The 26,836-nt window shown below is 52.5% G+C and overlaps 1 protein-coding gene across 5 annotated transcripts in view; it reads right to left on the minus strand.

The window, feature by feature from the left end:
- Nucleotides 1-274: 274 nt before the first annotated feature.
- The window catches only part of Ift122 (intraflagellar transport 122), a 73,435-nt gene continuing 46,873 nt past the window's right edge, over nucleotides 275-26,836 (minus strand). For 2 of the 5 annotated variants that reach the window (XM_075983085.1, XM_075983081.1), the window contains 14 exons: nucleotides 24,000-24,053; nucleotides 20,263-20,424; nucleotides 14,754-14,920; nucleotides 12,506-12,677; nucleotides 11,129-11,231; nucleotides 9,139-9,279; nucleotides 7,909-8,003; nucleotides 5,367-5,467; nucleotides 3,673-3,838; nucleotides 2,897-3,008; nucleotides 2,413-2,538; nucleotides 1,405-1,484; nucleotides 962-1,126; nucleotides 275-732 (listed from right to left, as the gene is read on the minus strand). In XM_075983085.1, coding sequence (XP_075839200.1) covers nucleotides 643-732; nucleotides 962-1,126; nucleotides 1,405-1,484; nucleotides 2,413-2,538; nucleotides 2,897-3,008; nucleotides 3,673-3,838; nucleotides 5,367-5,467; nucleotides 7,909-8,003; nucleotides 9,139-9,279; nucleotides 11,129-11,231; nucleotides 12,506-12,677; nucleotides 14,754-14,920; nucleotides 20,263-20,424; nucleotides 24,000-24,053 — 1,734 coding nt within the window. In that variant the 3' untranslated portion in view covers nucleotides 275-642. Of the gene's footprint in view, nucleotides 733-961; nucleotides 1,127-1,404; nucleotides 1,485-2,356; nucleotides 2,539-2,896; nucleotides 3,009-3,672; nucleotides 3,839-5,366; nucleotides 5,468-7,908; nucleotides 8,007-9,138; nucleotides 9,280-11,128; nucleotides 11,232-12,505; nucleotides 12,678-14,753; nucleotides 14,921-20,262; nucleotides 20,425-23,999; nucleotides 24,054-26,836 lie in introns of all 5 variants that reach the window. The other 3 variants (XM_075983083.1, XM_075983080.1, XM_075983082.1) reach the window with 2 other exon arrangements.

Here is a 26,836-nt window from a genome sequence, read left to right on the forward strand (position 1 = left end):
TCATGACTGGTCTCCAGGGCAGCTCCAAGGACAAGACTATTCTTTGGAGCCAGGTATCTTCTTTTCTTGTCAAAATGGATCCTCGTTGAAACGAAATGAATAAACAACAACAAACACCCATGTCCCCGCCCCTTCCCATGCTGTCTTTTCATTAGATTACGTTTTTAAGAGCACGCGAAAGCAATGTTCCTTTCAGATCAAATTAGAAACAGGTGCACTTTTGCATAAGGAAATTAAGTTGCAGACAATATGAGGATTTCTAAGACGCAGACGCTGATGGAAACGAGCAGCCCTTTTATTTGTCGTTATTGGGGCAATCTGTTGGCTAAGTGCACACAGTAACGGGCTGACAGATCTGTGGGCTCCAGCAGGCTGCCGTGAACACTTGAGCCCTTCTAAAAGTAACAGATTTTTTTTTCTTAGAAAATATATGTACGTACTCTTCTCCATCTCCTGGCGCTATTTACAAGGCACGGAATGCCATAAATAGGAAACCCGTGGTTACACGAGGCAAGGGCCCTCCCCAGCATACAAACTTCATCTGGGCAGGAGACATGTTCTGAAGGTTTAATTCTTTCTCCCGACAGTCTGGGGACAGCAAGGAGGCCTGGGGAGCAGGTTGTCCCTGAGGCCAGCCAGTGTTCACGGGCCAGTATCGTCGATGCGTCTCCGGCAGTAGGGGCAGCAGGCATGCTGGAGAACCAGCAGCTCGTAGTCCTCCGAATGGAACATCTAAGGAGAGACAGCCCATGACACAGGGAAGCAAGACAGGTGCCCCGTAAGCCCTGAGCCTGGGCCGGGATATGTTGCCCTGAGGGGAAGCGGCTAAGTCGTAAGTTGTTGCCAGCCACAGCAGAACTGCAGTGTGCTGGCGTGAGGCCCGCTGCAGGGGCAGGCTATGGCCAGCTCACGATCCTCCCCTACACGCCCAGCAGGAGAAACAGCCATGGGAGGCTGGTACCTGAAAGCAGGAGGGGCACATGGTGATGGAGGCATCGGGCAGCAGTGAGCGGAAGTACTGCCACTGCAGCGGTGGGGGCCAGCGCTTGATGAGAACATCCCTTCGGCTCATGGAGCGCAGCACTGACCGGTTCACTACCACAGGCACGAACTCAGAGCCACCTTGCTGTGAGGAAGATGTACATGGGTGTTACACCCTTGGCCTGATCCCAGGATCCTTGGTGGCCAAAGGGACATCACCACATCTCAACTCCAGGCATCCCTGACAGAGACATTCTCCCCACGGCAGCCCTGAAGCGGCCTCGGAACCACCCAGTCACCGCAGGAAGCTGTCCAGCTCTCTTTCCCACTGCCACACTAACAGAGGGACCCTGAGTGTCTGGGGAAAGTACTGATGGCTCTCCACCAGGCCTCTCTGCACCTTCCACTCTTGAGGCATCTCACCTCAAAGCTCAGCTTGGCTGTGAACGGGTCATCGTCTCCTATGGCATCCATAGCCTCATCCAGTCTCAGCGTCTGGGAGTCTGGAGGGTTCTGGTCAAGGATGGAGCTGGAGGCCCAGGGAGGCTCAGGCACCACCCTCCAGCCCACATTCACTTCTAGGGGCTAGGTCAGCCTTGGGGAGTGACTCGGAGAGGCCTCCAGGTGGAAGATGGGGCTTCCACCATACAGTGGCTCGGAGAGGCCTCCAGGTGGAAGATGGGGAGGAGGGCACAGGCCAGAGAGAGAAGGGGCCCCAGTGGGGTCATCTGCTTCCCCTGTCCTCTAGTCACATGATGGCTGCAGGGAGGGGCCATTCAAGGGCCCTGAGTGGGTGGAGACAGGCCCAGTGCAGCTTGAGAAACTCAGCAGTCACAGCCATGGAGTAAAGGACAAAAACTCTCACAGAACCCAGTTCCACCAGCCTTCCCTCTGCCCGTTGGTACAGGCAGGAGAGCCGTATGCAGGGATTGGTTAGGTGTGGTCAACGATTCCAATGAGTAGCACCAAGCTGTCCTGGGTCCTCAGCCACACTTCTGGCAGCCATCTCTCTAACTACCTAAGGATGAAGCACTTGGACAGTAGAACCAGAGACCGAGAGGCCTCCTGTCACCCACGAGAATGGGGTGACACCCAGGAGCTTCAGCCTGAGTAATGATTGCTACCACTACATGAAAAGGCTATCCAAGTCGAAAGCTGGGGTCCCTCAAGGACACACACCACATCTTCTGCCTAGCTGTGGACCAGACACAGGATGGGTGCCTTTAGGAGCAGGGTAGGGGACCTCACAGGAAGATGAAGGTGCCACTCTCCTTGTGTCTGCAGGCTCTGGCCAACTCTCTACCCACCTCTGATGTCAGTCCTCACTACGTGGGGACCTCCCCAGTCTTTTTGGATCTATTCCTTCTATCCCTACCTGTGGGCATAGCCCATGCTGAGACCCTACCCTGCTCAGCCCAGAGTACAGGATACTGTTGCTTGCAATCTCCTGCCATTTGCCCTCCCTTTTGTGTCTTGGGGCCTCCAGGTCGATGAGGGCAACAGCTTCTTCGTCAGTGATTCCCTCTTCCAGGTAGAATTCCACCAGGTGCAGCACCTCTGGGGGGACAGGAAGGGACTAGAGGATGACCTCAGGGGAGCTTGGGACTATCACCCCAGACAGTGTGTGAGCAGGTGGAATGGTCAGAGATGCCCCTTCCCCATGGGAGAGGAGGACCAGGCCTCCAGTAACCCCTCCCATAGCAGCTGCTTTGAAGGACGGAGGCCAGGACAGCTCCTACTGGTCTCCCAGACTGAACATTGGACCCCAGCTTGGCATTATAATAAGAGTGGGGCTTTGGGTTGGGGACATGCTGGGTCCTGTCTCTGTAGATCCTGACAGCAATTCTGTATGTAGGGCATGGTGGCAGCTCCTTGTGCACAATGTCACATGCCTTTAAGCAATGGCGTGCCTCACCATAGGACGAGGCGGAGAAGATAAATGGCTGGCGGCAGTTGATGCACACGTTGCCCAGGTTGTTCAGCAGCGGGTTGTTGGTGGAACAGCGGTAGCACAAGGGCACCAGTTCCTACAAAACAAGCTCATGTCTGCCCAGACTGAACCAGAAGTACACACCCGGCCACTTCCTCCCAGGGCAAAGGACCGTGTGCTGTGGGGAGGCTGGCCAAGGCTACAGACACACCTGAAGCCCACACCTGAAGCCCACTAACCCACACCTCAGCAGGACACTGTCTTCATGGGAGCAAATGCATCCACTGTCACTTCCTGCCACTCCCCAGGCTCTAGGCACTGTCAGGCACATTTTTTTATGCGGCACAGTGGCCTCCTGCCACCTGTGGGGAAGGGTCTATAAACACCCACCTGACAGGCAGCCAACTGAGGTACTGGAAGCCTAAGGCACAGCTTGGAAGGGGTAGACCTAGGATCAGAACCCAGGCCTATTGATGACAAGTTCCTGCTTGAGCTTAAAATCAGGACTCTATAGATCTGGGGTGTTGGTGGGGCCTGGGGAGCACAGGGACACCCAGGAAGAGGGTCAGCCCTGAACAAGGCTTGAGGGAAGAGACAGTCTCTAGGCACAAAGGGTTGAAACACAGCAGGCTAAACGGAGAGCAGGGGGCAGAGGACAGCTAAGCAGGAGAGGACAAGCCAGCACTCGGGCGGGAAGCCCCGAGAACACAGCAGCCATCTTTCAAACAGAACCAAGACCAGGCTCAAAGGCACACCCTCACCTCACTGTCGTGGAAAGGCTTGGAGCGGATGGTCAGGGTGCCCAGTTCAATGGACTTCTGGATCCTGGCGGGGATCTGCAGCCCCCGAAGCTTGTCATAGGCGTGCCGGGCCAGCTTGTAGGCACCCAGGGCCTTGCTCTGCTTGGCCAGTGTGAAGAGGGTATTCCTGACATCGGCAAGGTTAAGGACAGCAGAAGTGTGACCGGGAGCTAATACCACCCACCCTGGGCATCTTGTGCTGGTAGCAGACCACATTCAGGAACCGAAGAGATATTTGTTCATTTTGAGATCTGTATCTCTAGGATGGCAAGGCCTGGGAATAGACAAAAGTACTACAGGGTCTTTTTGGCCTCTTTTTTTTTTTTTTTTTTTGCAGGGGGAAGGGGTATCATGGTCTCACTATGTAGTCTAGGCCAGCCTCAATCTTTTGGTAGTGAGGTAACAGTCATAACCTGACTTAAGATTATTGGGCCTCCTGGCACCAGGTGGTCCCCTGCCCTAGCCCTACCAGCTGGTGTAGACTGCCTCAGAGGGGCCACACAGCACTGAAAACTCCCCTGCTCTCTGGGGTCCCTCTGAGCCCCTCATCTGAGGACAACAAACCTCTGCATGCCACGCGAGGTCACCTCTAATTCTGGCTGTGCCCAAGCCCTCCTCATCCTCCCTGCCTCCCTGGAAAGCAGCTGTCCCTGGCACCCCAAGTCGCATGGCCCTCACTCTCCTCAGCGGGACCCAACATCGTTCCAGCAACCTGAGGTGCAGATCTCCCTGTTTATTCCACTCTAATGCCTCCACGTCACAGACCGTGTCAGCAGCCGCTTCTGTGTTTCTACTGGACAACACCAGGGAAGGCTCAGCACTCAAGTTAACAAGATGCTGGATCAACAGAAATTTCAAGACAAGTTAGATTCAGGTACTGAGGTAGCGGGAATGGCTGTGGCGCCTGTGGTAAGGCTGACCTGAAAGGTAAAGGGGTTGTCACAGCGAAGGCCATTTGTTTGGGATGTTTCCCCTGAAGTAAACAATGAGTCTGGACCCTCCAGGAAATGGGTTCCGAACAGGGAGCTGAGGGTGCTTTTCTGGGAAGGGCTCCTACGGGAGGCAGGCGGGCCAGCCAGAAGAGGGCAGGGAGCTGACGTGAGAAAGGCTGGACCATTTCCCCTCTGCAGCTCTCCTTGGCAGTGGAGAAGCAGACTCACAGAGACTAGCAGCACCCCACACAGGAGCTGGGCCTGTCCACACCCACCTCTCTACATCACCCACCCTCTCGATAGTCTTCCCCGCTGCCTTAGTCACCTCCTCTGGGCAGCTGCCTCTGACTAGGCCTTGCCTCCATTTTACTTGTGGGCAGTGTACTCTGAAACAGGTCTTGTCTCTTGTCACCACCTCTACTAGATGGCAGCTTTGTCACTTGGGCTGACATGGCTCCTGATTCCAGCAGAAAGACCTGCCTGGGCTTCCTGGTCCCAGCCCCATCCTTCTTTGTGAGTTCTGGGAGGCCTGGGACAAGGTGCTGGCCAGACTCACAGGCCAGGGGCCGCTAGTCAGCCCTGAAAGCTAAATCTTGCCACTGGCCGCTCAGCTGCCCAGCTGAGCCTCTCCCCACTCCCCAGTGGCTGCGGAGGGAGGTCGCTTCTGCCAGTTAAGTGCTCTGTGGAGAAGTGGGGCCATTAGACAGAGGGTGGGGAGGATACACTTTGGAGATGCCCAAGGGGGTGGCCTTGGTCAGGCTGTGCAGCAAGAACTTGGAGATGTTGAAGAGGGTTTCGGGGAGATCGAAGCTGAATGGCTCCTCCTGCAGCAAAAGAAAGGGAGTAACATCCCCACTGGGAGGAGGGGCACTCTGAGCACCTACTGTGTGCAGGCCATCGCAGTTGGCCCCACAGCATTAACACAAGCTTGTGGGCTATGCAGTTTCAGTCACATTGTACCAGGGAGGGAAGTGATGCCCTACCAAAGGTCAGCCCACGTCACCTGCCAGAATGGGAGAGAGATGAGATTCGAACCTAGAACTTAACCCCCAACCCCAGAGAATGTTCTTCTCCCAGCTGCAGTGTCCCTGAGCTCAAGACCTTTATGGGAGTGAGGGCATGACTTAGTGGGATGCTTAACCCTTCCTGCAGGACACAGGGAACCTCTTCTTTGTTCCTCAACAGCTGCAATGTGTCACCAAATGCTCGCCGTGCCCAGGCTGGCCCAGGCTCTAACAGGTAGTCTCCATGACCACTGGTGGAGTGATCAGACCTCCTGCTTCCAGGGGTGCCAGTACAGCCATGTCATCAGGGAGATTCTCTCCACAGGGCTTGTGCATGGCAAAGACCTGCTTGAGGGAGGCTGACACTGCCATCCAGCTACAAGCGCAAACCACACTTCAGATAGTAACAGGCTGGCCAGCTCCCCTCCCACCCAGAGCTCTCCCTAAGGGTCTGACTAGGCTCTCTCATTACAGCCACCAGGCTCGGCTTTGGTGAGGCCCAGAGCTGTGAGAAGTGGTTTCCTACTTCTTTGGTTCAGAGCCCAGTGACTTCTGTCCAGCGACTTCTCTTCACGACTTCTCTCCAGCAACTTCTGAATTCCTAATTACATTTCTTTCTTCCTATTTTCTTTTGTCCTTCCACGCCCTCCTTTCTGTTTGGTTATATTTTGAGAAAGGATGATCGTGCTGCCTCCACCTCCTGAGTGCTGGGATTCAGGCATGTGCTACCATACTGCTTTACCCACTTACATTTCTGTAGCTTCTGTTGGCTCCAGGACTGGAGGGAAACCCAAGACACATACTCTCCTGGGCGTGAGCGTGAGGAGCCAGGCACTAGGTGAGCAACCGTCCAGATCAGCGCTGCTTCTCTGGGAAGGAAGCCCTGAGCCTCTAAGGGTCTGTGTTTCTCTTTGCCATCTTATGATCCTTTCTCACCCAGGGTTGCACGGCCCAGTGCCAATCCTCAACTGCCTTGGCCACAGCCTGCCTTCCACAAACTCTTCCCCCTGCTCCTCTTCACTTGTCCCCTCCTTGGTGGCAGGACCACCTCTACAAAGAGCCTCCTCAGAGCTTTTCCCTTGAGAGGCCGTGCTGCTTACTACACTGTGAGTTCCTTACGGCAGAGACTATGTCTTGCTCACCACTGTGTTCCAGGCCTCATCACAGGTACTGCCTCATGCAGGCACTGTTTGGAGGAATGGCCTGGAGGCCAGCCTGGGTCCCAAGTGTGGCCCTAGCCCAGCACTGCATGCATTATGAACAGAGCCCAGCTGTTAGGTGAGGAGACTCCTGCATAGACACAGAGAAGCAGGAACACTGGGAATTCAGGAACCAAAGCCACATTTCCCAAGTAAACTCAGAGTCCTCTCAGGCACCCTGTCTAGCATCTCCATTCCATTGACATGGGTACAGAGAAGGTGCGGGACTTGCCACAGTCACACAAGCCCAGAAGGACATGAGGCATCCAGAATCACTTCTGAAGCTACATCCCAGAGGCTGAGAGTGCAGAAGCAGTCAGTAAGGACTCTAACCCAGGCTCTGCCATTGCTAATGGCGGTTCTTCTCTGTGTGGCACCTAGGCTTCTGCATCTGCAGATGAGGGATATACTTATGTCACAGTGTGGCTGAAGATCGAAGGGAGCGCACGATGACAGCTACAGTGTCCAACACCGAGCAGGGACTCACTGACAGGGGTCACTGGTGTGGCCCAGCTGCTGCCACAGAATACGCTCACATCGTGGGTTAATCAAGATTGGAGTGCTGAGGAGGCATGGGATGAGGCAGATGGCGACTCATTCAACCTGGCCTCATCACAAGAATCAGGGAAGGACCGCAACCAATTGTGGGTGTCTGGAGATCAGGGCAACCCTCTCGTTTTATGGAGGAAACTGAGGGCCAGAGAGAGAGTTTGAGCCTTCACTTATCTAGACAGGCTTCAAAGACTGAGCTAGAAACTGGAACGGCTGGTCCCAGCTCTGGACTATAACTCTGAGCCCCAAGATTTGCTTCATGGCAAAGAAGTGGCAGGTGATGGAGAATGAGCTAGAAACTGGAACGGCTGGTCCCAGCTCTGGACTATAACTCTGAGCCCCAAGATTTGCTTCATGGCAAAGAAGTGGCAGGTGATGGAGAAGCACCTGCACTTGCCAAGGAAAGCAGGGTTTCTGGGCAGTCACCACATCTCCAGACCCTTCTTCAGAGACCCTTGCTGAACATGTGAGGCCCAAGGCGCCTATCCCTCAGTCTCCCAGACACCTTACCGTGTAGCGATGAATGGTTTGGTAGCCATGGTACAGCTCAGCCAGGTGCTGGAAATGGTGGAATTTGTCAAGCATCACATCCTTCTGGGCAGGATCTGCTGGGAGAGAGGAGGGGAGCAGAGGAGGAGATGAGAAGGAGAGAAGAGGGGCGGGGAGGGGGGTATGAGGACAGGAGAGGAGAGGAGAAAGACAGGAGGGGAAAAGAGGGGAGGAGGGCAGGAGCAGAGGAGGGGAGGAGGAGAAGGGGGAGGGCAGAAGGAGAGGAGGATGGGAGGGGAGGAGGGCAGGAGGGGGAAATGTGTCAAATAGTATTGCTTCTTCCTATGCTGCTCAGAGGGCAGTGATGGACAGGTGCTCGCTTAGGAGTGGTCCATCTTATCTAGGATGATAAGAATCTTGGCTGGGCAGAGCTCCGGGCCAGGAAGCACCTGAAGACAGACCTCTCCCAGGCAACACACTGTACCCTCCCAGCTCTGTCCACTGGGTCACACCAGAGGAGCCTGGCAGGACAAGGGTGGGCAGATGGTGCCTTCACTGGCTAGCTGTGTCCATGTTGCACCTCCGCTTGTCAGCTATTTATCTGAAGTGCACATCAAGGGCCAGGACAGAAAAACCCCAGCTCACACCTGGGCCTGATGTTCTGACTGGGAGCTGACAGCTGTGCCTCAGGGTGACCTGAAGGAAGCGGCATGGGGCTGAGCATTAAGGAAGGCACTGCCACCCTGCAGACTCTGTCTCCAGCACTCCTCTCACCACCACACACGGCCTTGGGCACAGTTACCTCCCTCCCCTCCACTTCAGAATGCCTCAGGGCACCATGGGAAACCACCGAAAGCGACTCTGAAACTGTCCTCCTGCCTGGGATGAGGGAGACTCTGGAGTAGGTTATTGTAAGGTGATCTCTTCATCTTTTCATTTAATTAAAAATTTTTTTAAAGCCAGGGCTCATGTGGGCCCAGCTCCAGGCTCCCAGGTAGCAAGAGAAGGAGATGCTCTGAATTAGCAATGCAGGGTGGGACCTCCCACCCAGAAGACAGACTGCCAGCCAGACCTACTTACAGGCAAACTTGAAAGAGATGACAGGCCAGATTGTGGCACTGCAAAGCATGCTCAGGAACAACACACTCAATAAACAAGCCCAGGGCTTTAATGAAACAGCCCTGCTCTTCTGATTTTATCTGGTGCCAGAGAAGGGCCAGGGAAGAGGCCAGCCGGCTGTCACTCACTCACCTTGCGCCATGTCGAGGCATTGCATGGACAGCATCCAGTAATAATAGGCAGCGTCGTTAAACCTGCTCTCCACCACGGCATTGTGCGTGAGCTGCTCTAGCACGCGAACTGCTTCCCCTTGCCTCCCGGCCTTGTGGAATGCTAGGGCCATGAAAGCATATGCATGTCACGGGGAGTCAGACATAAAGCAGGAAGACTGTGCTGGGGAGGCAGGCCACTAGTTGCAGCATCTGTGGTGCCTGGTTGCTGAGATGCGCCTCTCAGGCCTCAGGCTATAAATAACCAAGGCTACATCCTGAAATAAGCACAGGGAGATACACTCCTTTTGGCTGGGAAATGGCAACCTACTTTAGCAAGGCATGGCAGAGAGAAAACCTGAGGCACCAAAGCCTGGCAATGCACACAGAGAATGAGACTCTGAAACTCTTAGGTGGTACTATCAGGACCTGCTACTCTGTGGAGCTTGGTGGTTCACAAAACACCTCCACTGTTGATTACTGCATTAAATCCTCAGGACAAACTTCTAAAGAAGAAAACCAACCCCTTTCTAAAGAATATGATGGGCTTTGGCAGGTAGGGGCAGAGCATCATGCTCTGGTCAGGGAAGAGAAGCCAGTCCAGTCCTGAACCCATCATTAGCTGTGCACTTTCAGATACCAACCTTGAAAGATCTGGCTCAGCTCACAACCCAGGCATTTGTGAAAACAAGTGAAGAATTCCTTAATCATGCCTATGTCTGTTTAACAGAAATTTCCTGGGCCCCTCACTACCATGTGACCAACTTCTGGGGACCTTGGGCCTGCCAGAGAAAGACTAGGACCTCTGACACCTGCACACGCGTGGGCATCCTTATGACCCATATCCTCCGTCTGCAGAGAAGGAAAAGGTCTGGCCTTGGTTCGTTCTCATCTCCCGTCTCTTGTCTGAGTACCAAGTTACTATGGCGATGGATTCTTGGAAGGGCGACACAGACAGATGGATAGGTTGATGTGTTTTGCCCAAACATGCAGATACTTCAGCAACTGGGTGCTCTGGAAATGCTGAGGGGTAGAGAACATGCTGTCCTTCACAGGGGCTTTTAACCCCGGAGCTCCAACAGGGGGACATTTGTTCTGCAGTGAGTCAGGAGGTGGCAACTGCTACCATATAGAAGTGTAAATGAGATGCTATGGAATACGGCCCGCCCACTTCAATTAGGAGACTTTCTAAACAGGCGTAAGAATTAGGCTCCCAGTTGGACAGATCCCGATCCAATTCCAGCTCTGCCGCTCGCTAGCACACATAGCCTCTGCGTCTCAGCAGGGCTGTTGGCAAGATTCAAGGTTATGCAGGTTAAGTGCCCAGCTAGCACCTGCCATAGTGAAGGCAGTCACATGGCTAACCAATGATGAGTGTTATCAGTTAATGTGCCTCTATTTCAGATGCCCTCACACCCTGGTATGGCTCATTTCACCAACAGAAGCACCAAGGGGCAGAGAGATTGCTTGGCTTGCCCGAGCCAGAATCACCGTCCGTTTCTATCTCGGTAGAGGAAAAGGAAGGTGAAACTATGCCCACCAGTAAGGGCAGTTCTCTCTTTTGTCCTGACTACGGATGCTTTGGCTCATGTCCTCTGCAGCTTCCCAGCTAGTGGACTACAGGCAAATGCCTTTGCCTCCTTCATTCTCAGCTCCCTCATCCACAAAATGTACTTAACATTGTTGCCCATACCAGAGAGCAACCTTAAGACTGAAAGGTGCTGTGCAAGTTAACAGAAAACTGCTAAAGATCTAGGGCCTGTCTGGGGCACTGGACAGAGAAGCAACGGACCCAGGGGGCGTGGCTTCACCGTCCATGTCCTTGTTCTGAAGTCTTTCACCAGCAAACACATCCTGAGCCAGGATGAAGGCACCTGTCCTGGGACCTGCTGAGGGAGGGGCTAGGCAGCCTCTGTCCCAAGTCTCAGCAGCCCTCCCCACCCCTTCTACACAGTGCAGTCTGTGTGGCCTACCTTTCTGGGCTTCCTCAAAGCGGTCATTCTCTGCTAGCCACTGTGCATAGGGCACGTAGATGTCATCCTTGAACTCAGGGTGCTTCTCACCCAAAGCAAAGGCCTAGAGGGAGGAGTTGAGGCATTCTTAATGAAGCGGCCCCCGCAGCCCCTGAAAATGTGGCACTTGACTGAATCTGTTAGGGATGTCATATTTTGCCAGCCTGACAACTCAGAGGGGGAGAGTGTCTCCCCCTCCAACCACCCCCAGCAACACAAAAACAAACCAGCTCTCTGAAAACAAAAGGCAATTAACGGCAATATGCAACCGACTGGATTCAGTAACAACACAGTCTGCTTCTGGACCACAGAAGCAGCACAGAATCGGAAACATTTTATTTTGAGGGTTTGCGTGGGCTCCCGTAGCGCTGCAAACAGATTTCTTTTAATTGCAGGCGACACCTAAGGAAACTGATTGACATTATCTCCATCGCTGCTTACTCGCTGTCAGGGGACTGCGGACACAGTGCTCTATGGGACCCGGTGACGGCTTCATTAAAGCCCAAACCACCTGCCAGGCCAGGAGAGCAGCAGAGGAGCACGGGAGAGCTAAGATGAGCTAACGCTGCTGCCGAGTAACATTTATCTCACGGAGCCATTACTGCTTCATCCCAGCCTGTCCCCTCAGGAAGTGGAGCCACTTGGAGGACAGGCAGGAGGCAGGCTGCTCTTACTCAGGTAGAGCCTTGCTGTGCTCCGTAAGAGACACCACTAATCTCTCCAGGTGACACTCTCCAGGGCACAGACACAGAGACGCTCTGCCCTGGCTGCCTCGCCAGCCTTGGCTCTAGGACAGCCTGGCTCATTCTCCTTACTGATCCTCTTACCCCACAGGAGCCATGACTGGGAAGAGGGGCGAGGGCAGGGACAGCTGCCCTTGAAACAGTTTTGCTAGCTTGTATCTGAAATACATGGTTGGCATTTTCTGCCAAATGCCATACAGGTTTTAAATGCCATTCTGTGTGTCCCTGCTTCAGAGGTGAGCCCGAGACTGTGGAGATGGTGAGAGATGGCTCAGGCCAGCAGCAGGTACTGGAGCTCCTCACACTGATCCTCACGGCCCTAGTGCCTGTCACAGGGCTGGCCCAGAGCAGGCAGCCAGTCACAGTTTTCTGACTGAGTGAATGAATATAAGGACAAATGGCAAGTTATGGTGAAAAGGCCCTCCAAGACATTTTGGCTCAAGGACTTTGAGGAAAAACCTGACTGTCAGGCAACGGCCCTTCTCTTCTGAGGGCCGCTTCTCTCCATCCTAGCCCCAGCTGCTCAGTACTCACTGGCCTGCAGCCAGGGGCTCACTTAAGAGTCCCAACACAGTGAGTGCACTCACTCTCTCACCTCGTCCCAGCGCTTGGTGTCCACATACAGCTGCACCAGAGACTTGAGGTCACCGACCTTTAGGTAGGTCTCGGCAGCATAGCCAGGACTGTCCAGCTTCTTGAAGTACCGAGCACACATGAGCAGGGGCTCCCGCTCAGCCTTGTCCAGCTTTCGAGCAATGTCAATCAACCTGGAAAGGAAGGGAGGACATCTGTGAGGGTCTGAGGGAGGACGAGGTGGGAGGCTCTGGGCCGGCTCCTGCTATGCACCACGCTAACAATGGAGCTGTGGACCCTGGGGTCTCATAACTCACAAGCAGTTATAAGAAGAATGGATGCACACTCCAGAAGCAATGATAGGGTCCAAGAGTGGCTGCCACTCAAGACACTACCCATACCTCACATGCCTCTTACCAGTGACATCTGGGGATCCTCTGCCAGATGTCGAGAAGGACCCATGGGACCTTCCAGATGTGGTCTCACAGAATCACTTTCCTGCCCTGAGAGGGAGGTATAAGCATATAAGAACCCCACTTTGTAGTGAGCTGGCTCAAGTTTGACCTACACAGAGGGGAAGCCCTGTACCTAAGACTCCACAGCAGGAAGTGGCAGAGGGCTCATTCCAGCACTGTCAGGAATTCCCACAGGAAAAGCAGCTGCTGGGGCATGAGACTGTCTCAGCAACTGACACTCTGGAGGAAGTGGCAAGTGTGAAGCCTGTCCTAGGCCAGAAGGAAGATTAGAAGCCCTGGCAGGGTCCTCGTGGCTAATGTGTTGACTGCAGGGAGGTCCCCAAGTCACTCATGTCTTCCCAGTAGTGACCGGTCCTCCTCCTACCCATCAGGGCGTGTGCTGGATTCAGTGGTCTGGGATCTAGGCAGCCCAGTAAAGCAGCTCTCAGGGAGAGGGCTCTGCCCAGTCTCCTTTGTGTGAGAAAGAAGAGGCTGTAACAAAACCGAATTTCAGACAGGCAGGCTCAGGGAGGCCTGTCAGTCTGCGCTCAGAATAATAATGGCATCTAAAAATAACACTGCTCAGTAGCAAAAGGACGTGTTTTTAGGGAAAGGTAGAACAGGCAGCCCCCCAGAGCCCAAGAGCCCCACCCACCAAACCAGCATTCCTAGGGGAAAGGTGCCTGTTACAGCCAGACCCAGAAGAGGGACAGAACACACTAATGTCTCTTCCTTGAGCTAGTTAAGTGTCCCCAGGGGAACTTAATACATAGCACTTGCAAATCAAAGTGACATATGAGAAACTAGTGGGGGAAGTAGAGGACATAAGCCTGCTTGGCTCCCATCAGCATCACCCTTTTTGTAGAGAATTCTTGGGGCAGAGTCTAAGATCTAAGCCTGCATCTTTGAGATACTGTTCCTAGACAAGGGAAGAAAGGTTGGGGGTAGGTTACCCACAAGGTCCTCTGGTGAAGGACCCACACACCAACCTGTTGTCCTCCTCAGGGCCTAACTATGCCACTGGCTTCTATCTGTGGGCCACACTGTTGCCACCTGAACAACCAGTAGTGGCCTTTAGCATAGTCTTCTGAAAAGGCACCTGGAGGGTGGGTGCCAAGTCCTAAGACGGAAGCATCATGTGGCACATAGTTATGTAGTTACAGCTCCGGCCTGTTCCCCCTCCTCCATTCCCTTGTATCTAGCTAGCTTCTATTCCTCTGTTACAGCTCCTCTACTCTCCCTTGGGGCTTCAAGCCACCGCAGTCCCTGCTGGCCTACTAGTCTCTTATCTATATTAGTTTTCCTTCTAATTGTCTCTTTATGGAAGGACTCAAGAAAAAGAAAGACACCCTGGTTCCTCCCAGATAGTCCCCTTCCCTGATGGACAGAGGGCTCTTCTGTACACTCAGAACTCTCATGCTCAGTGTTAGGGGTACTAAAACCACCCATGTCAAAGTCTGAAGCTTAGCCCTACGACTCGCCAAGTGCTTGGCCTTTGAGGACACAAGAGTCCCTTCTGCCTTCATTTCTTCATTTGCTAGATGAACGTAAAGATACCGATTTGGTGCCGGGAGAGTCAGATGCCTGTAAGGTCAACACAGTACCTGAGGGACATCTGTGTGTGTCCTTAGGTCCTACTACCCACTCTTCAAGCTCCTCAAAGGCAGTGCTACCTTGTTCAAGCTCTTCCTCTTCTAGAGAGCCTAGTCACTTGCATGTTTGGTTCAGATATTTAGAGAAACAGTTTTTCCCTTGTCAATCAAAACTCAGAGTTGACACACTGCCAAGAGCTCCGGGGCAGGGGCTGAAACGCACATGTCAACCCAGCCGTGGCTGCCGCTGATGTCTATGGCCTTGGTGTGCTCCCCCGCTGAGATGTACATCTCCACCGCAGCTTTGGGCTCGTTGATGTTTCTCGCCCAGTCGGCCTGCTTGCTGATGAGCATCTTTGTTTCTTTAGGGTCTCCAGATCCAAGGAAATCCTGAGGAAGCACAACAAACAAAAACACTCCGGATTAGGACTTCCTGTGCCAGCATTACATCAGCTCCTGAAAGCAGAGCAGGGAAGAGCTCCACGTGGCTGTGCACAGGAGCAGGATGCAACTGAGCGGGGCAGTCCCAGGTGTCCAGGAAGGGAGTGTGCATGGACCACCCACAAGTGCTGCTGGGGCCACAGGGACGTGTCGGGAACTGCAGCCTTCATGTTTCCTTCCCTTCACACCTGTTCTAAACACCTCATGGACTGCGAGTTACTCCGCGACCTCCACACAGTTTGACAGAAACACGACTGGCTGCGAATGGCTGCGAAACTATAAATACTGGTTCTGCCATCACTAGTCACACCCTGGGGTGACAGCAGAGGCCCCAGACCGCACAATGATGCACAGAGCTCTGGGATTAGTCCCTTGTGCCCTCCTTTGGCTGCCACACTGAAGTGGCATCATGTCTTTTCTCAATTGCTCTATGGCCTAAACTCAGATCATTCTGTTGGCTTTGCTCCTGAGATATGTCTATGGCAGACAACCAGCAAAACACTCTGGTTCATTCCTCCTCCTCCTTTTTTCTTCTTCTCCCAAACACAGTCTGGCTGGCCTAGAACTTGCTATATAGACTAGACTGGCAACTCTTGAACTCATAGAGATCTGCCTGCCTCTGCCTCCCAGTGCTGTCCACTTCTTAATTGAGTGACACCAGATCTTGTCTTGAGATCAGGACTGCACAAGTAGGAATATGGCCCATGGAGGGACAGCAGGAGCCACAGATGAAATAGTCTAAAGATTCAGGGGTTGGGCAGGGTCTGAGTTCCTTTACCCCATGTGGGGGTGGTCCCTGAGGGCCATGACCAGCTCTCCCGGGTTATCCCCCAAATACAGCAGAAACAGCCTCAGAATATCACCTTTTTTCAGGACAGTGCTGCCACTATTGAAGCTGCCTCAGTGCTGACATTTTTTAAGGTGGGGCTTTTCAAAAGAGGGAATTGAGAGGCAAGAAACCCAGATCTGCATTGCTAGTGAGGAGTGGTTTGTCTTCAGAGAACGTACCCTGCATAGAGTGCTCTGTGCCAACCTCACAAAGTACAAAAAAAGCACTCCTTTCCTCGCAATTAACACTCATCTGTCAGGAAAGTGCAGGCAATGTATGCTGAAACCCACTTGAACAATTAGCTCATTTCTTTTTCCATTTGCTTTCAGGGTAATATGTAGACCCTAAAACCATATATTAGGTTGGCCTAAGACAACCAAATAATTCAGGAAGGGCATCATTTTACCTGTTAAGGACCAAGTAAAGACAGGGTCACCTAATGCTGGCCTCTGCTTCCCCTTGGGGCACACAGAGAAAGGGCTAGGGACCAGCCACCAAGGGTACCTGGCTTGGGCCATTATAGACACACTTTCCTCTCGGCACTGTGATGACATCAGCTCTTCATGTACACAGAGCTGTCCCGCTCAGCTAGCTGCCTGAGGTTAGCAGCAGACACAGGCGTTGTGAAAGCAGAGACGCGTCCTTCAGAGGGACTCTGGCAAGCCAGCGCTCAGTGAGATAGCAAAGGGAAAGGTCAGAAGCTAAGAGGGGCTACAATGTGAGGCGTCTCCCCAAGAAGACCACGCGGGCACAAAGCTTGCACAACCTCCCTGACAGGAGGCACACCTCCTCAATCCCAGCAGTCAACTGTGACTTAATTCAAGCTGAGTCTAAAGAGTTCCTCCAAAGCTCAACCAAGTGGTTTTCAAAGGCCTTTTGGGTCTCTGAAGCCAGTTTACACGTTATCTGGGACCACAGCAGAGACTTTGTCCTGGAGTGGACAGAAAGAGGCCGTGCTGAGTGATGAATGAGACTGAACGGGGTTCTCAGGCTCGGGGCTTCTGATAAGGACTCACTACACAGAGTTAAGAGCATTATAATCCCTTTATCACCACATAAACATGTCACTTGTCCGGAAAACATACAATTTATTTGTACGTGGGAATGTAATTTAAAAATTTTCCAAAAACCAGATTGAATCTTGGGAAGCAATTTTCGAGTAAACAAAAACATGCCATGTTAATAAGCACAGTATCTCCTACCCCCAACACAATGTGTATGTGTGCACACATTTCCAAATGCAGACTAGCAAGCCAGGGTGGGGTGTGTGTGTGTGCACGTGTGTGTGTGTGTGTGTGTGTGTGTGTGTGTGTGTGTGTGCATATTTCCAAATGCAGACTAGCAAGCCAGGGTGGGGTGTGTGTGTGCGTGCGTGTGAGATGAAACCAACATACTCAGAACTGTGATCAAAAATTAGAGTCAAAACAAGCCCCGAGTATTTACCTTCACGGAGAGCCACACCAGATGGGGTGTATGAGTAGCTGCACTGCTGGGTGGGAGGCCATGCGCACAGAGTGCAAGTGAACCATGGGAAGAGACCAAAGCAGGGGCTGGAGAGATGGCTCAGTGGTTAAGAGCACTGACTGCTCTTCCAGAGGACCTGAGTTCAGTTCCCAGCAACCACATGATAGCTCACAGCCATCCGCAATGAGATCTGGTGCCCTCTTCTGACCTGCAGGCATACATGCAGGCAGAATACTCTATACATAACAAACAAACAAATAAATAAATAAATCTTAAAAAAAAAAAGGAGGCCAAAGCAGGAGGAGGGTGGCCAGGGAGAGGCCATCTGTGGCCCTTCTACTCTCTTAAATTTTGTGTGTGTGACTGCATGAAATGCTGAGATTAAACAGGGGCTTCTCTCATGCTAAGCACCTGCTCTACTACCAAGGCACATCCCTGGATGTGGACTTTTAATTCAGTCACACTCCTCATATCTCTCCTCTCTTTCTCTCTGACAGAGTCTATCCAATGTTGTCCTGTCCTAGCATTAGCTCTGTAGACTAGGCTGGCCTTGAACTCACAGAGATCCACCCACCTCTCCCTCCTGAGTGCTGGGATTAAAGGTGTGTGCTTGGCTACTCCTCCTACAGCTCAGCGCGTTAGGGTTTTATTGTTTTTCTTTTTTTTAATATTTATTTATTTATTATGTATACAATATTCTTTCTATGTGTATGCCTGCAGGCCAGAAGAGGGCACCAGACCTCATTACAGATGGTTGTGAGCCACCATGTGGTTGCTGGGAATTGAACTCAGGACCTTTGGAAGAGCAGGCAATGCTCTTAACTGCTGAGCCATCTCTCCAGCCCCCGCGCGTTAGGGTTTTATGCATTGTTCTGTGCAGTTCTCAGAACTACATTGATCTGTAGCTATGCTATGCTATGCTGAGAAAGAAGCAAAGGCTGAGCTATGTGAGTTTTCACCCACTAGTGCAACCCCATAGTCACACGCACTTTGGATGATGTGAACCCCACAGTCACACTGCACTGAGGATGACGTGGACCCCACAGTCACACTGCACTGAGGATGACGTGGACCCCACAGTCACACTGCACTGTAGATGGCATGGACCCCACAGTCACATTGCACTGCGAATGGTGGACCCCACAGTCACACTGCACTGCAGATGGCATGGACCCCAGTCACACTGCACTGCGAATGGTGGACCCCACAGTCACACTGCACTGCGAATGGTAGAACCCACAGTCACACTGCACTGAGGATGACGTGGACCCCACAGTCACACTGCACTGCAGATGGCATGGACCCCACAGTCACACTGCACTGAGGATGACGTGGACCCCACAGTCACACTGCACTGCGAATGGTGGACCCCACAGTCACACTGCACTGCGAATGGTAGAACCCACAGTCACACTGCACTGCGAATGGTGGACCCCACAGTCACACTGCACTGCGAATGGTAGAACCCACAGTCACACTGCACTGCGAATGGTGGACCCCACAGTCACACTGCACTGCGAATGGTGGACCCCACAGTCACACTGCACTGAGGATGACGTGGACCCCACAGTCACACTGCACTGAGGATGACGTGGACCCCACAGTCACACTGCACTGCAGATGGCATGGACCCCACAGTCACACTGCACTGCAGATGGCATGGACCCCACAGTCACACTGCACTGCAGATGGCATGGACCCCACAGTCACACTGCACTGCAGATGGCATGGACCCCACAGTCACACTGCACTGCGAATGGTGGACCCCACAGTCACACTGCACTGCAGATGGCATGGACCCCACAGTCACACTGCACTGCGAATGGTGGACCCCACAGTCACACTGCACTGCAGATGGCATGGACCCCACAGTCACACTGCACTGCAGATGGCATGGACCCCACAGTCACACTGCACTGCAGATGGCATGGACCCCACAGTCACACTGCACTGCAGATGGCATGGACCCCACAGTCACACTGCACTGCAGATGTCAAGCAGGCATTTTCAGCCATGCCATAAGTTACCCACCAGCAGCTCCAAGGAAGGCATCAATGTCCCAAAGAACAACCAGGGATGACTGGCTCTCTGGTGCCCAAATTCTAACCCTAGGATCTGGTGCCTTTTAAGTTTAATGCTTTTGCCCCAATGGAAAGAGCATTCATGTAGTACTGGAGGGATATGGGTAGGAACTTAGAGGGGGCTAAGAAAGATGAAAGGGCAGGGGAAGCCTAGAGCCCAGATCTGAGGTGTGAAGGAAGAAGCCCCAGGAGTGGTCCAGGGGTTCATGCCTGTATGAAGCAGCCACCGGTCTAACAGACGGGTAGGAAAAGAACCCAGCATTGGTTAGGCACAGACAGAGATGAAGGGGGAAGCCGTTCTCCCTGGGACTCATGAGCTAAGAGATTAGCATTAACAGTCACTGAATAGCTGTGGCTAGGGCTTGAGGACTCAATAGGATTTTGAGAGCCTCTTCTGCCACTACCCAGAAAGGCAGGGATACAGAAGCCCTCCGTGGAAGCGCCTTACTGTACCACACCCAAGTTTAGGGCTTGCTGGAGGCTGAGCTGCAATGCGTGGAGGGCTCTGGCTCTTTAGTGGGGCTCATTCTCACAAAAGTCCATGTGTCTAGGACGCTCCTTCAAAAGTCTAGAGTACCTCAGGACTGACTCTGAGGTAGGACCACGTGGTAGGCCCAGCTTGTCACCAATCTTGGTGGCTCCTGACCCAGGTCTGAAGGAATCTGTAGAGACTGTCCTAAGCCCTCAGTATCTGGTGACATGTTGGTATGCTGGCAGGTACCTTGAACGGGCTGTCCCTTTGACAGCTACCTTCAGGGTCAGCTTTCAGTTTCAACCAGGGGCCCTGCAGGTCCCCTTTTATTAATCTACCTATCCTTTTTCTGAGGTCACCACCTTTTTCTGTCTGTATCATTGCTTGGACACATGGCCTAAGATACTCCTGGTGGCAGGCTGGACCCAGGATGTGGTGGGCTTACCTTGGCGTACTCGAACATGCAGAGGTCAGTATACATGTCGAGTGCGAGGTTCTCATGCCCGCTCCTCTTGTACAGTTTGGCAGCCTCGTGGAACTTCCCCTGGTAGGAAAACACGTCTGCCAGAAACAGGTCATTGTTGGTCTCGCCCCGCTTCTTCCTCTCCTGGAAAAATTAGAAGCACGGGAAATGGCTTCCACAGTCATGGCAGGAAGCAGCCTGTACAAAGGCTAGCTGCTGCTATTTCGGGCTAAGCCCTTGGGTCTTCCTACTGAGCCCACACTTGGCTCCTGGGCTGCCATGTCTCTCACCTACGTCTCTACTGGGGACATTCAACAACAAAAGCAGACTCTTTTTTTCAGACCACTGAAGATCAAACAAAAGGCAAACCTTTGTTTGCTCAGTGGAAATTCCACAGGACGGCTTTCCTGGATGCTTGCCCAAGGCAACCGCAGGATAGCTTGGACAGTGTGCACTAGCCAGTCGGGGACAGTGTTGCATTCCTAAGACCCCCCCCCACCAAGCCCCAGACACCTGGGTGGCAAGAACAAAGTGTGGGATTTTCATGGGATTTTCAACCAAGATGGAGGCCATAAAGTAGGATTACAAATCTGGTTAGGCTACTGTTTCTAAGAGAAGAGGAGACACTGTGTGTTGGCTGCATGTATGTCAACAAGTTCCTCAGTTGAGAAAATGACCCTAACCAGGTGTGATGGCTCACGCCTTTAATCCCAGCACTTGGGAGGCAGAGGCTGGCAGCTCTGTGAGTTTGAGTCCAGCCTGGTCTACAGGGAAAGTCTAGGACAGCCAGGGCTATTAGAGAGAGAGAGAGAGAGAGAGAGAGAGAGAGAGAGAGAGAGAGACAGAGACAGAGACAGAGACAGAGACAGAGAGACAGAGACAGAGAGACAGAGACAGAGAGACAGAGACAGACAGAGACAGACAGAGAATAACCCATTAGATTGGCCTGTAGGCAAGACTGGGGTATATTTTCATGGTTGATGTGTGAGTGTAGGGGGGTATAGCCCTCTCTGGGTGGTGCCACCCCAGGGCTGTGCTTCTGAGTGCTATAAGAAAGCAGGCTAAGAGCCAGGCAGTGGTGGCACACACCTTTAATCCCAGCACTTGGGAGGCAGAAGCAGGTGGATCTCTGTGAGTTGGAGGCCAGCCTGGTCTACAGAGCAAGTTTCAGGACAGCCAAGGCTGCACAGACAGACCCTGTCTTAAAAGCAAAACAAGACAGACAGACAGACAGACAGACAGACAGACAGACAGAAAGAAAGAAAGAAAGAAAGAAAGAAAGAAAGAAAGAAAGAAAGAAAGCAGCTGCTGAGCAAGCTATAAGTAGTTCTCTTTTGCGGTCTTTGTTTCAGCTCCTATCACCAAGGCCCTGATCTATTTGAGTCCAGCCCTACTGCCCTCAGTGATGGACTGGGATGCAGATGGAGCCATAGGCTGAAATAAACCCTTTCCTTTCCAAGTTGCTTTTGTTTAGGGCGTCTTATCAGGGCACAGAAGCCCTGACTAGGACACTGTCTGCTAATGTCCACTTAACACAGGAAACCTCTACTGCTCTCAGTGACCCTAGCACCACCAAACACTGGAGTGAAGGAAAGGGAGATGCGAGTTGAGCCAGGCACGGTCAAGGTCACACAAAGCTTCCACCCTAACACACCCCTGTGTGAACACACACGTGTACATGTGAGAGCATGCGCGCTGAGCAGTGCTGAGGCTGGAGAGAGGCATCCACACACCTTCCCTGTGTGGGGACAATCATTAGTCTACAGCGCCAGTATTTGTCAACACTTGCCAGCACTCGGCCCCTCAGCCCCAGCAGTTGCTTTTGCTTGTTTTCTATCAAGTGTATCACAGGAGGAAGATGAGACAGGGAATCAAACTCCTAGACAAGCTGGTAGAAGTCTCAGCAGCTGGAGACAACATGCCTCACCAGTAACAGAAATAATTTTTTAAAAATATTTATTTATTTATTATGTATACAATATTCTGTCTGTGTGTATATCTGTAGGTCAGAATAGGGCACCAGACCTCATTACAGATGGTTGTGAGCTACCATGTGGTTGCTGGGAATTGAACTCAGGACCTTTGGAAGAGCAGGCAATGCTCTTAACCACTGAGCCATTTCTCCAGCCCCAGAAATAATTTTTTAAACCTTCGCACGGTGCAGGCTAATCAACCGAATACGCTGACATCTAAAACTTGTGAGTGACTTAAACTCTTATAGGGAGGTAGGTGTCAGCCAGTGTGGGGTGGGGGCCACACGGCCACAGAGGACTGTCAACAAGGGCAGATTATTCTGCCACCATGCTATCACCCAGTTATTCAACAGGTACCCACTGAGGTACACAGCTCCCTGGTCAATGCTGGCTACCCAGAAGCCGGAAGCCAAGGCCTCAGGACAGTCACAACAGATCACCTGAACACACTCTGCTCTTCCCCAGAGACAGTCTATCAGCACACTTCTCAGCTCTGAGGTCACTGGCAGAGGTTAGACCTTTTCAACTAAGTAAGGCATCACAAGGAAAAGAGCCCACTCTCACAGAGGCCAGCTGTCTTTGTGCAAAGAAAGCTTTGCATGAAATTCCAAGGACCAGCCCTGAGCCAGCAGCTCGGGACAATGGCACCCAGCCAGACCTTGTCCACCTATGTGAGAGGATAGACAGTAGACAACCTGCTGGGTAGAAGGGGGCAGGGAAGGTTCACAAAGTGGCAGAGCTCGGGGAAAAGTGGGGACCAAGTCTGAGTTTCAGCTAAGTTTTTGAACACATCCCCTCAAGGATATGTCCCATCCTCTCCTAACTTCCCTTTCTTCGCCCACTGAACAGGGCTGGCGACGCTAGCACCTGCCTCACTGTACTAAGGACCTCGTGCGTAACGTCACACCTCTTGTCTCAGCTCTGCTTGCTGGTTCCCACCCCCACCCCTGTAGAAGGCTGGGCTCTGCACAATGTTGGGTCCTGCACAAGGCTGGGGCCACATCAAGTATTTCCTCTGCTGAACCGAGTTAAAGGGGCAAGACATTTGCAATTTCATCACTGCTTCCAACTGAGAGCTCAAATGTGTCTCCCATTCCCTTAGCCTCACAATAAATCTGTTCAGGAGAAAAAATATGTATGCCTTTTTACAGATAGTCAGACAGCAATGGAATACACAGAAATTAAAAATAGTGTCTTCCATCACCCATAAATGGTGCAGTCAGAACCAGATTCTTCAGCCCATCACAGGCCGTCTGGGCAGGAGGATGGCTTGGTAGGTCTCAAAGCAGCTTAGGAGCATCTGGGAAATGCTTCATTCACTGGCAGATTGCTCGAGTCCAGGAATACGGCAACAGTCATGCCCAGAGAGGCATATCACATCACAAGAGCCTGACTCTGCCTCACAGACACACCAGGGAATGATAGACCACCATCTTGGTTTTTCAAGACAGGGTTTCTCTGTGTAACCCTGGCTGTCCTAGAACTCACTCTGTAGACCAAGCTGGCCTCGAACTCAGAGATCTGCCTGCCTCTGCCTCCCAGGTGCTGGGATTAAAGGTGAGTACCACCATTGCCAGTGCATAGACCCCATTTTAGGAACAAGGAATCAAAGATTAAAAGAAACCAAATCCTTCTGCCTCATTCAACTACCAAGTAACTGGGCACTCTATCCCCCAGAACAGATCAGAAGGCCTGTGCTCCCATGTCCTCAGGGCTACTGGCCACTGAATCCTGAGAAGACGTTACCTCAATACTGCTGATCAGTTCCAGGTATCGAAGGTCCTGGACCCTGGTAAAGGCCTATGGGAAGAGAAAAGAACAGAGTCAGCTGCCTTCTTGTTCTCCACAGGCTGGTGGGGGTGGGAGCACATCGAGCTCTAGAAAGAGAGCCAGCAAGCAGGGGAGGGGAGCCTGATTCATCATTGTGTGCTTGGGAGGTGTGCCACCCAGCGAGGCGCAGCCTGTCTTCATCTCGAGGATTAGTCCTTACAAAGAACTGTAAAGAAGTCCTGGGAGCATCAATCATTTTGGGATTAGGTAAAACAGAACTATGATCCTGTAGTCTGCAGTGGAACCCCTTGCCAGACACTGCTCATAATGGAAAGGCAGGCTGGGCTGATTCCAGTCAATGGTGTCTGCAGAGAAGGCAAGACAGAGACAAGAGCCTGCACGCTTATACCTGTGACTTGGATGGGGAGCAGCAGACAGCTCTGCTAACCCAATGGCGCTTCACACACGGGGCACACAGGGTACACAGGGAGAGGAGGAGGAGAAAGCCCAGGGAAGAATGGCTTTGTAGGGGGACAGCAGGAATGATCTTCCAGTCTCTAGAAAGCAAGCTTGCGTGTTAAACCTGAATGTGCACTGTCTGCTTAGACTCACGGTAGAGGCAGACTTCTAATGCGTGCATTTCTGGAAGGCTGTGAGGGTCAGGCAGAGCGGTGCCGGTGAAGCGCCTTTTGCTGCTTTCAGGTACCACAAGGGGCTTGGGGGAGCTGACCTTCATGTGCTCTGCCGGCAACATTTCTACCCAGCTGTGCTTTCTGTGCTGTCCACGTGAAATGGACGGACACATGCCCTGAGCAGCAACTCCTGAGCCATTATGGTTTAGAATGCATGACAGCCCTTGGCTCCTGCAAGGCACCCTCTGTGCTAGAAGAACTGGGGGGAGTGATCAAGTCATCCGGCTTCTGGCTGCCTTGCAGATGACCACAGTGCGATTTCACCCTCTCACCCTATAGGGCCAGAATCTATTCAAAGGCTGGGGACACAGGATTTCACTTGGCTTCTGTCCCCTCCCTAGTTCAGGGGTTCACAGTGGAAAGGGTAAGCTGGACAGATTAAATAGAGAGCTAAATCTCCCTGAGCCAAGAGCTACACAAGCGGGAGGAGATACCCTAGAGATGACACTTCCTGTCTGAGCACGGCAGTGGCAGACTGCAGGATTAGGCAAAGCACAGCCCAGGAGGGATCTGGCAAGTGGTGTTCTTTCTGAAATAGGGGCTTATTTTGTTGCATAGGCTGGCCTTGATCTCCTGCACTCAGGGGATCTTCCTGTCTCAGCCCTGAGATGCTGGGGTGGCAGGCACATTACACAGTGCCCAGCAGTTGGCTTTTCCTGAAGAACTAACAGGATAAAGGTGTCTCAGGCAGCAGTGGATAAAGGTCCAGCAGGACTATCCAAAGGTCTGACAAGCTGCCTTCCTCATCTGTATTTCCTGAAACTAGCACAGAAATCAGTCCCTGGTGCTGGGCAGAGTAGAAAAAGGAGACTCAAGTCTCAGCCAAGTTTTGAGCCCAGGCAGGACCTTGAGCCTATTTCCTTCTTGCCTTTTGGCTCCAGCTATCTTCGTTATGGTCAGGCAAGCGAGGCCCTCTCCAAGAGTCTTTGTGGTTCTGGCCACTGTATCCGTGAACTTGATAAATCTGCCACTGACATCCTTCAGCCCTGATATACCGCAGAGTCACGGTGCTCCTCGGAGTGGTCAGTCACAAGACTGTGAACAACTTCCACAGAGGGAAGTGGGGAGCAGGGAACATAGGCAGCTGGCAGCACTAAGCAGCTCTTCGGTGCCATCTAGTGGGGACATCTCTCTAGGCCAGGCCCTTCCGTCCACAAGTCTAAGTACTGAGTGACTGGCACCTGGGGAGAGGACAGTCAGGGATTCAGGGTTAAGATAAAACACTGGTCGAGGTCTGTGGTCAGAGTCGTACACCTTTCCTACACAGCAGGCTGCCCACAAGCAGTGTGCACACAACTGTCCTTTGCCAACCACTCTAACGAAGAGCCCGGTGCTCTGAAACGATCGTGTCTGTTCTGTGTTCTGGGACGCAGGGTAGGTAGGAACTGGATCAAAGGGTATGGCCCAGTTTCGGTTCCCTTTACTTAGACATCTGCTCTGCCACTGAAGGGGCCATGTGCTGGGTGGTGCAGGGCAGTACTACATGAAAGGGGACAGCCTAGAGGGAGACAATTCCTTCCTGGTCACAAAGAGCAGACATCTTCATATGCTGGCATTTCTGAGAGGGGCAGGAGGAGCCTCGCCTCTCCCGAGTCCCCGGATGCTTATCTGATCTACAAACACGTAGGCAATTATTGAGTAGGCTTATTTTTCCTTACATGCTGTGTACTGAACCAGGGCCTTGTACATGTTCCCCAATGCTCTGCCTCCAGCTCTCTGTGTATGATTGGCATTTGCGCAGCTACTCCAAACTGCCCTTTACCAGGCCTATGGAGACCTCAAGAGTGAGTTCAAAATGAAGGAGACTATGCATTTTCACACCCCATTTTAGAACAGAGGCAGGGAGGCCGGGCCAAGAGAAAAGGGTAGGAACAGCTCTGACACATGGGCTGGCTCCACTGTCCTGTTTAACAGGAGGCAGGTACCACATATGTCCACGGGTCCCTCAACACCGGCAGCCTGGGCAGAAGGAGGCTCTCAACTTGGCTATGGGAGAAGAGGCAGGGAAAGAGGATGAGAGAGAGGCTGGAAGTCAGTCTTTCTCCCTCAGTCTTCAGATGGAAACACATCTGGGAGCCTTCATGTGCCTAGACAAGGTTAACTGCTTTAATCGACTAGACC

The sequence above is a fragment of the Microtus pennsylvanicus genome, chromosome 8 (genome assembly GCF_037038515.1).
Source record: "Microtus pennsylvanicus isolate mMicPen1 chromosome 8, mMicPen1.hap1, whole genome shotgun sequence".
Taxonomy (NCBI): Eukaryota; Metazoa; Chordata; class Mammalia; order Rodentia; family Cricetidae; genus Microtus; species Microtus pennsylvanicus.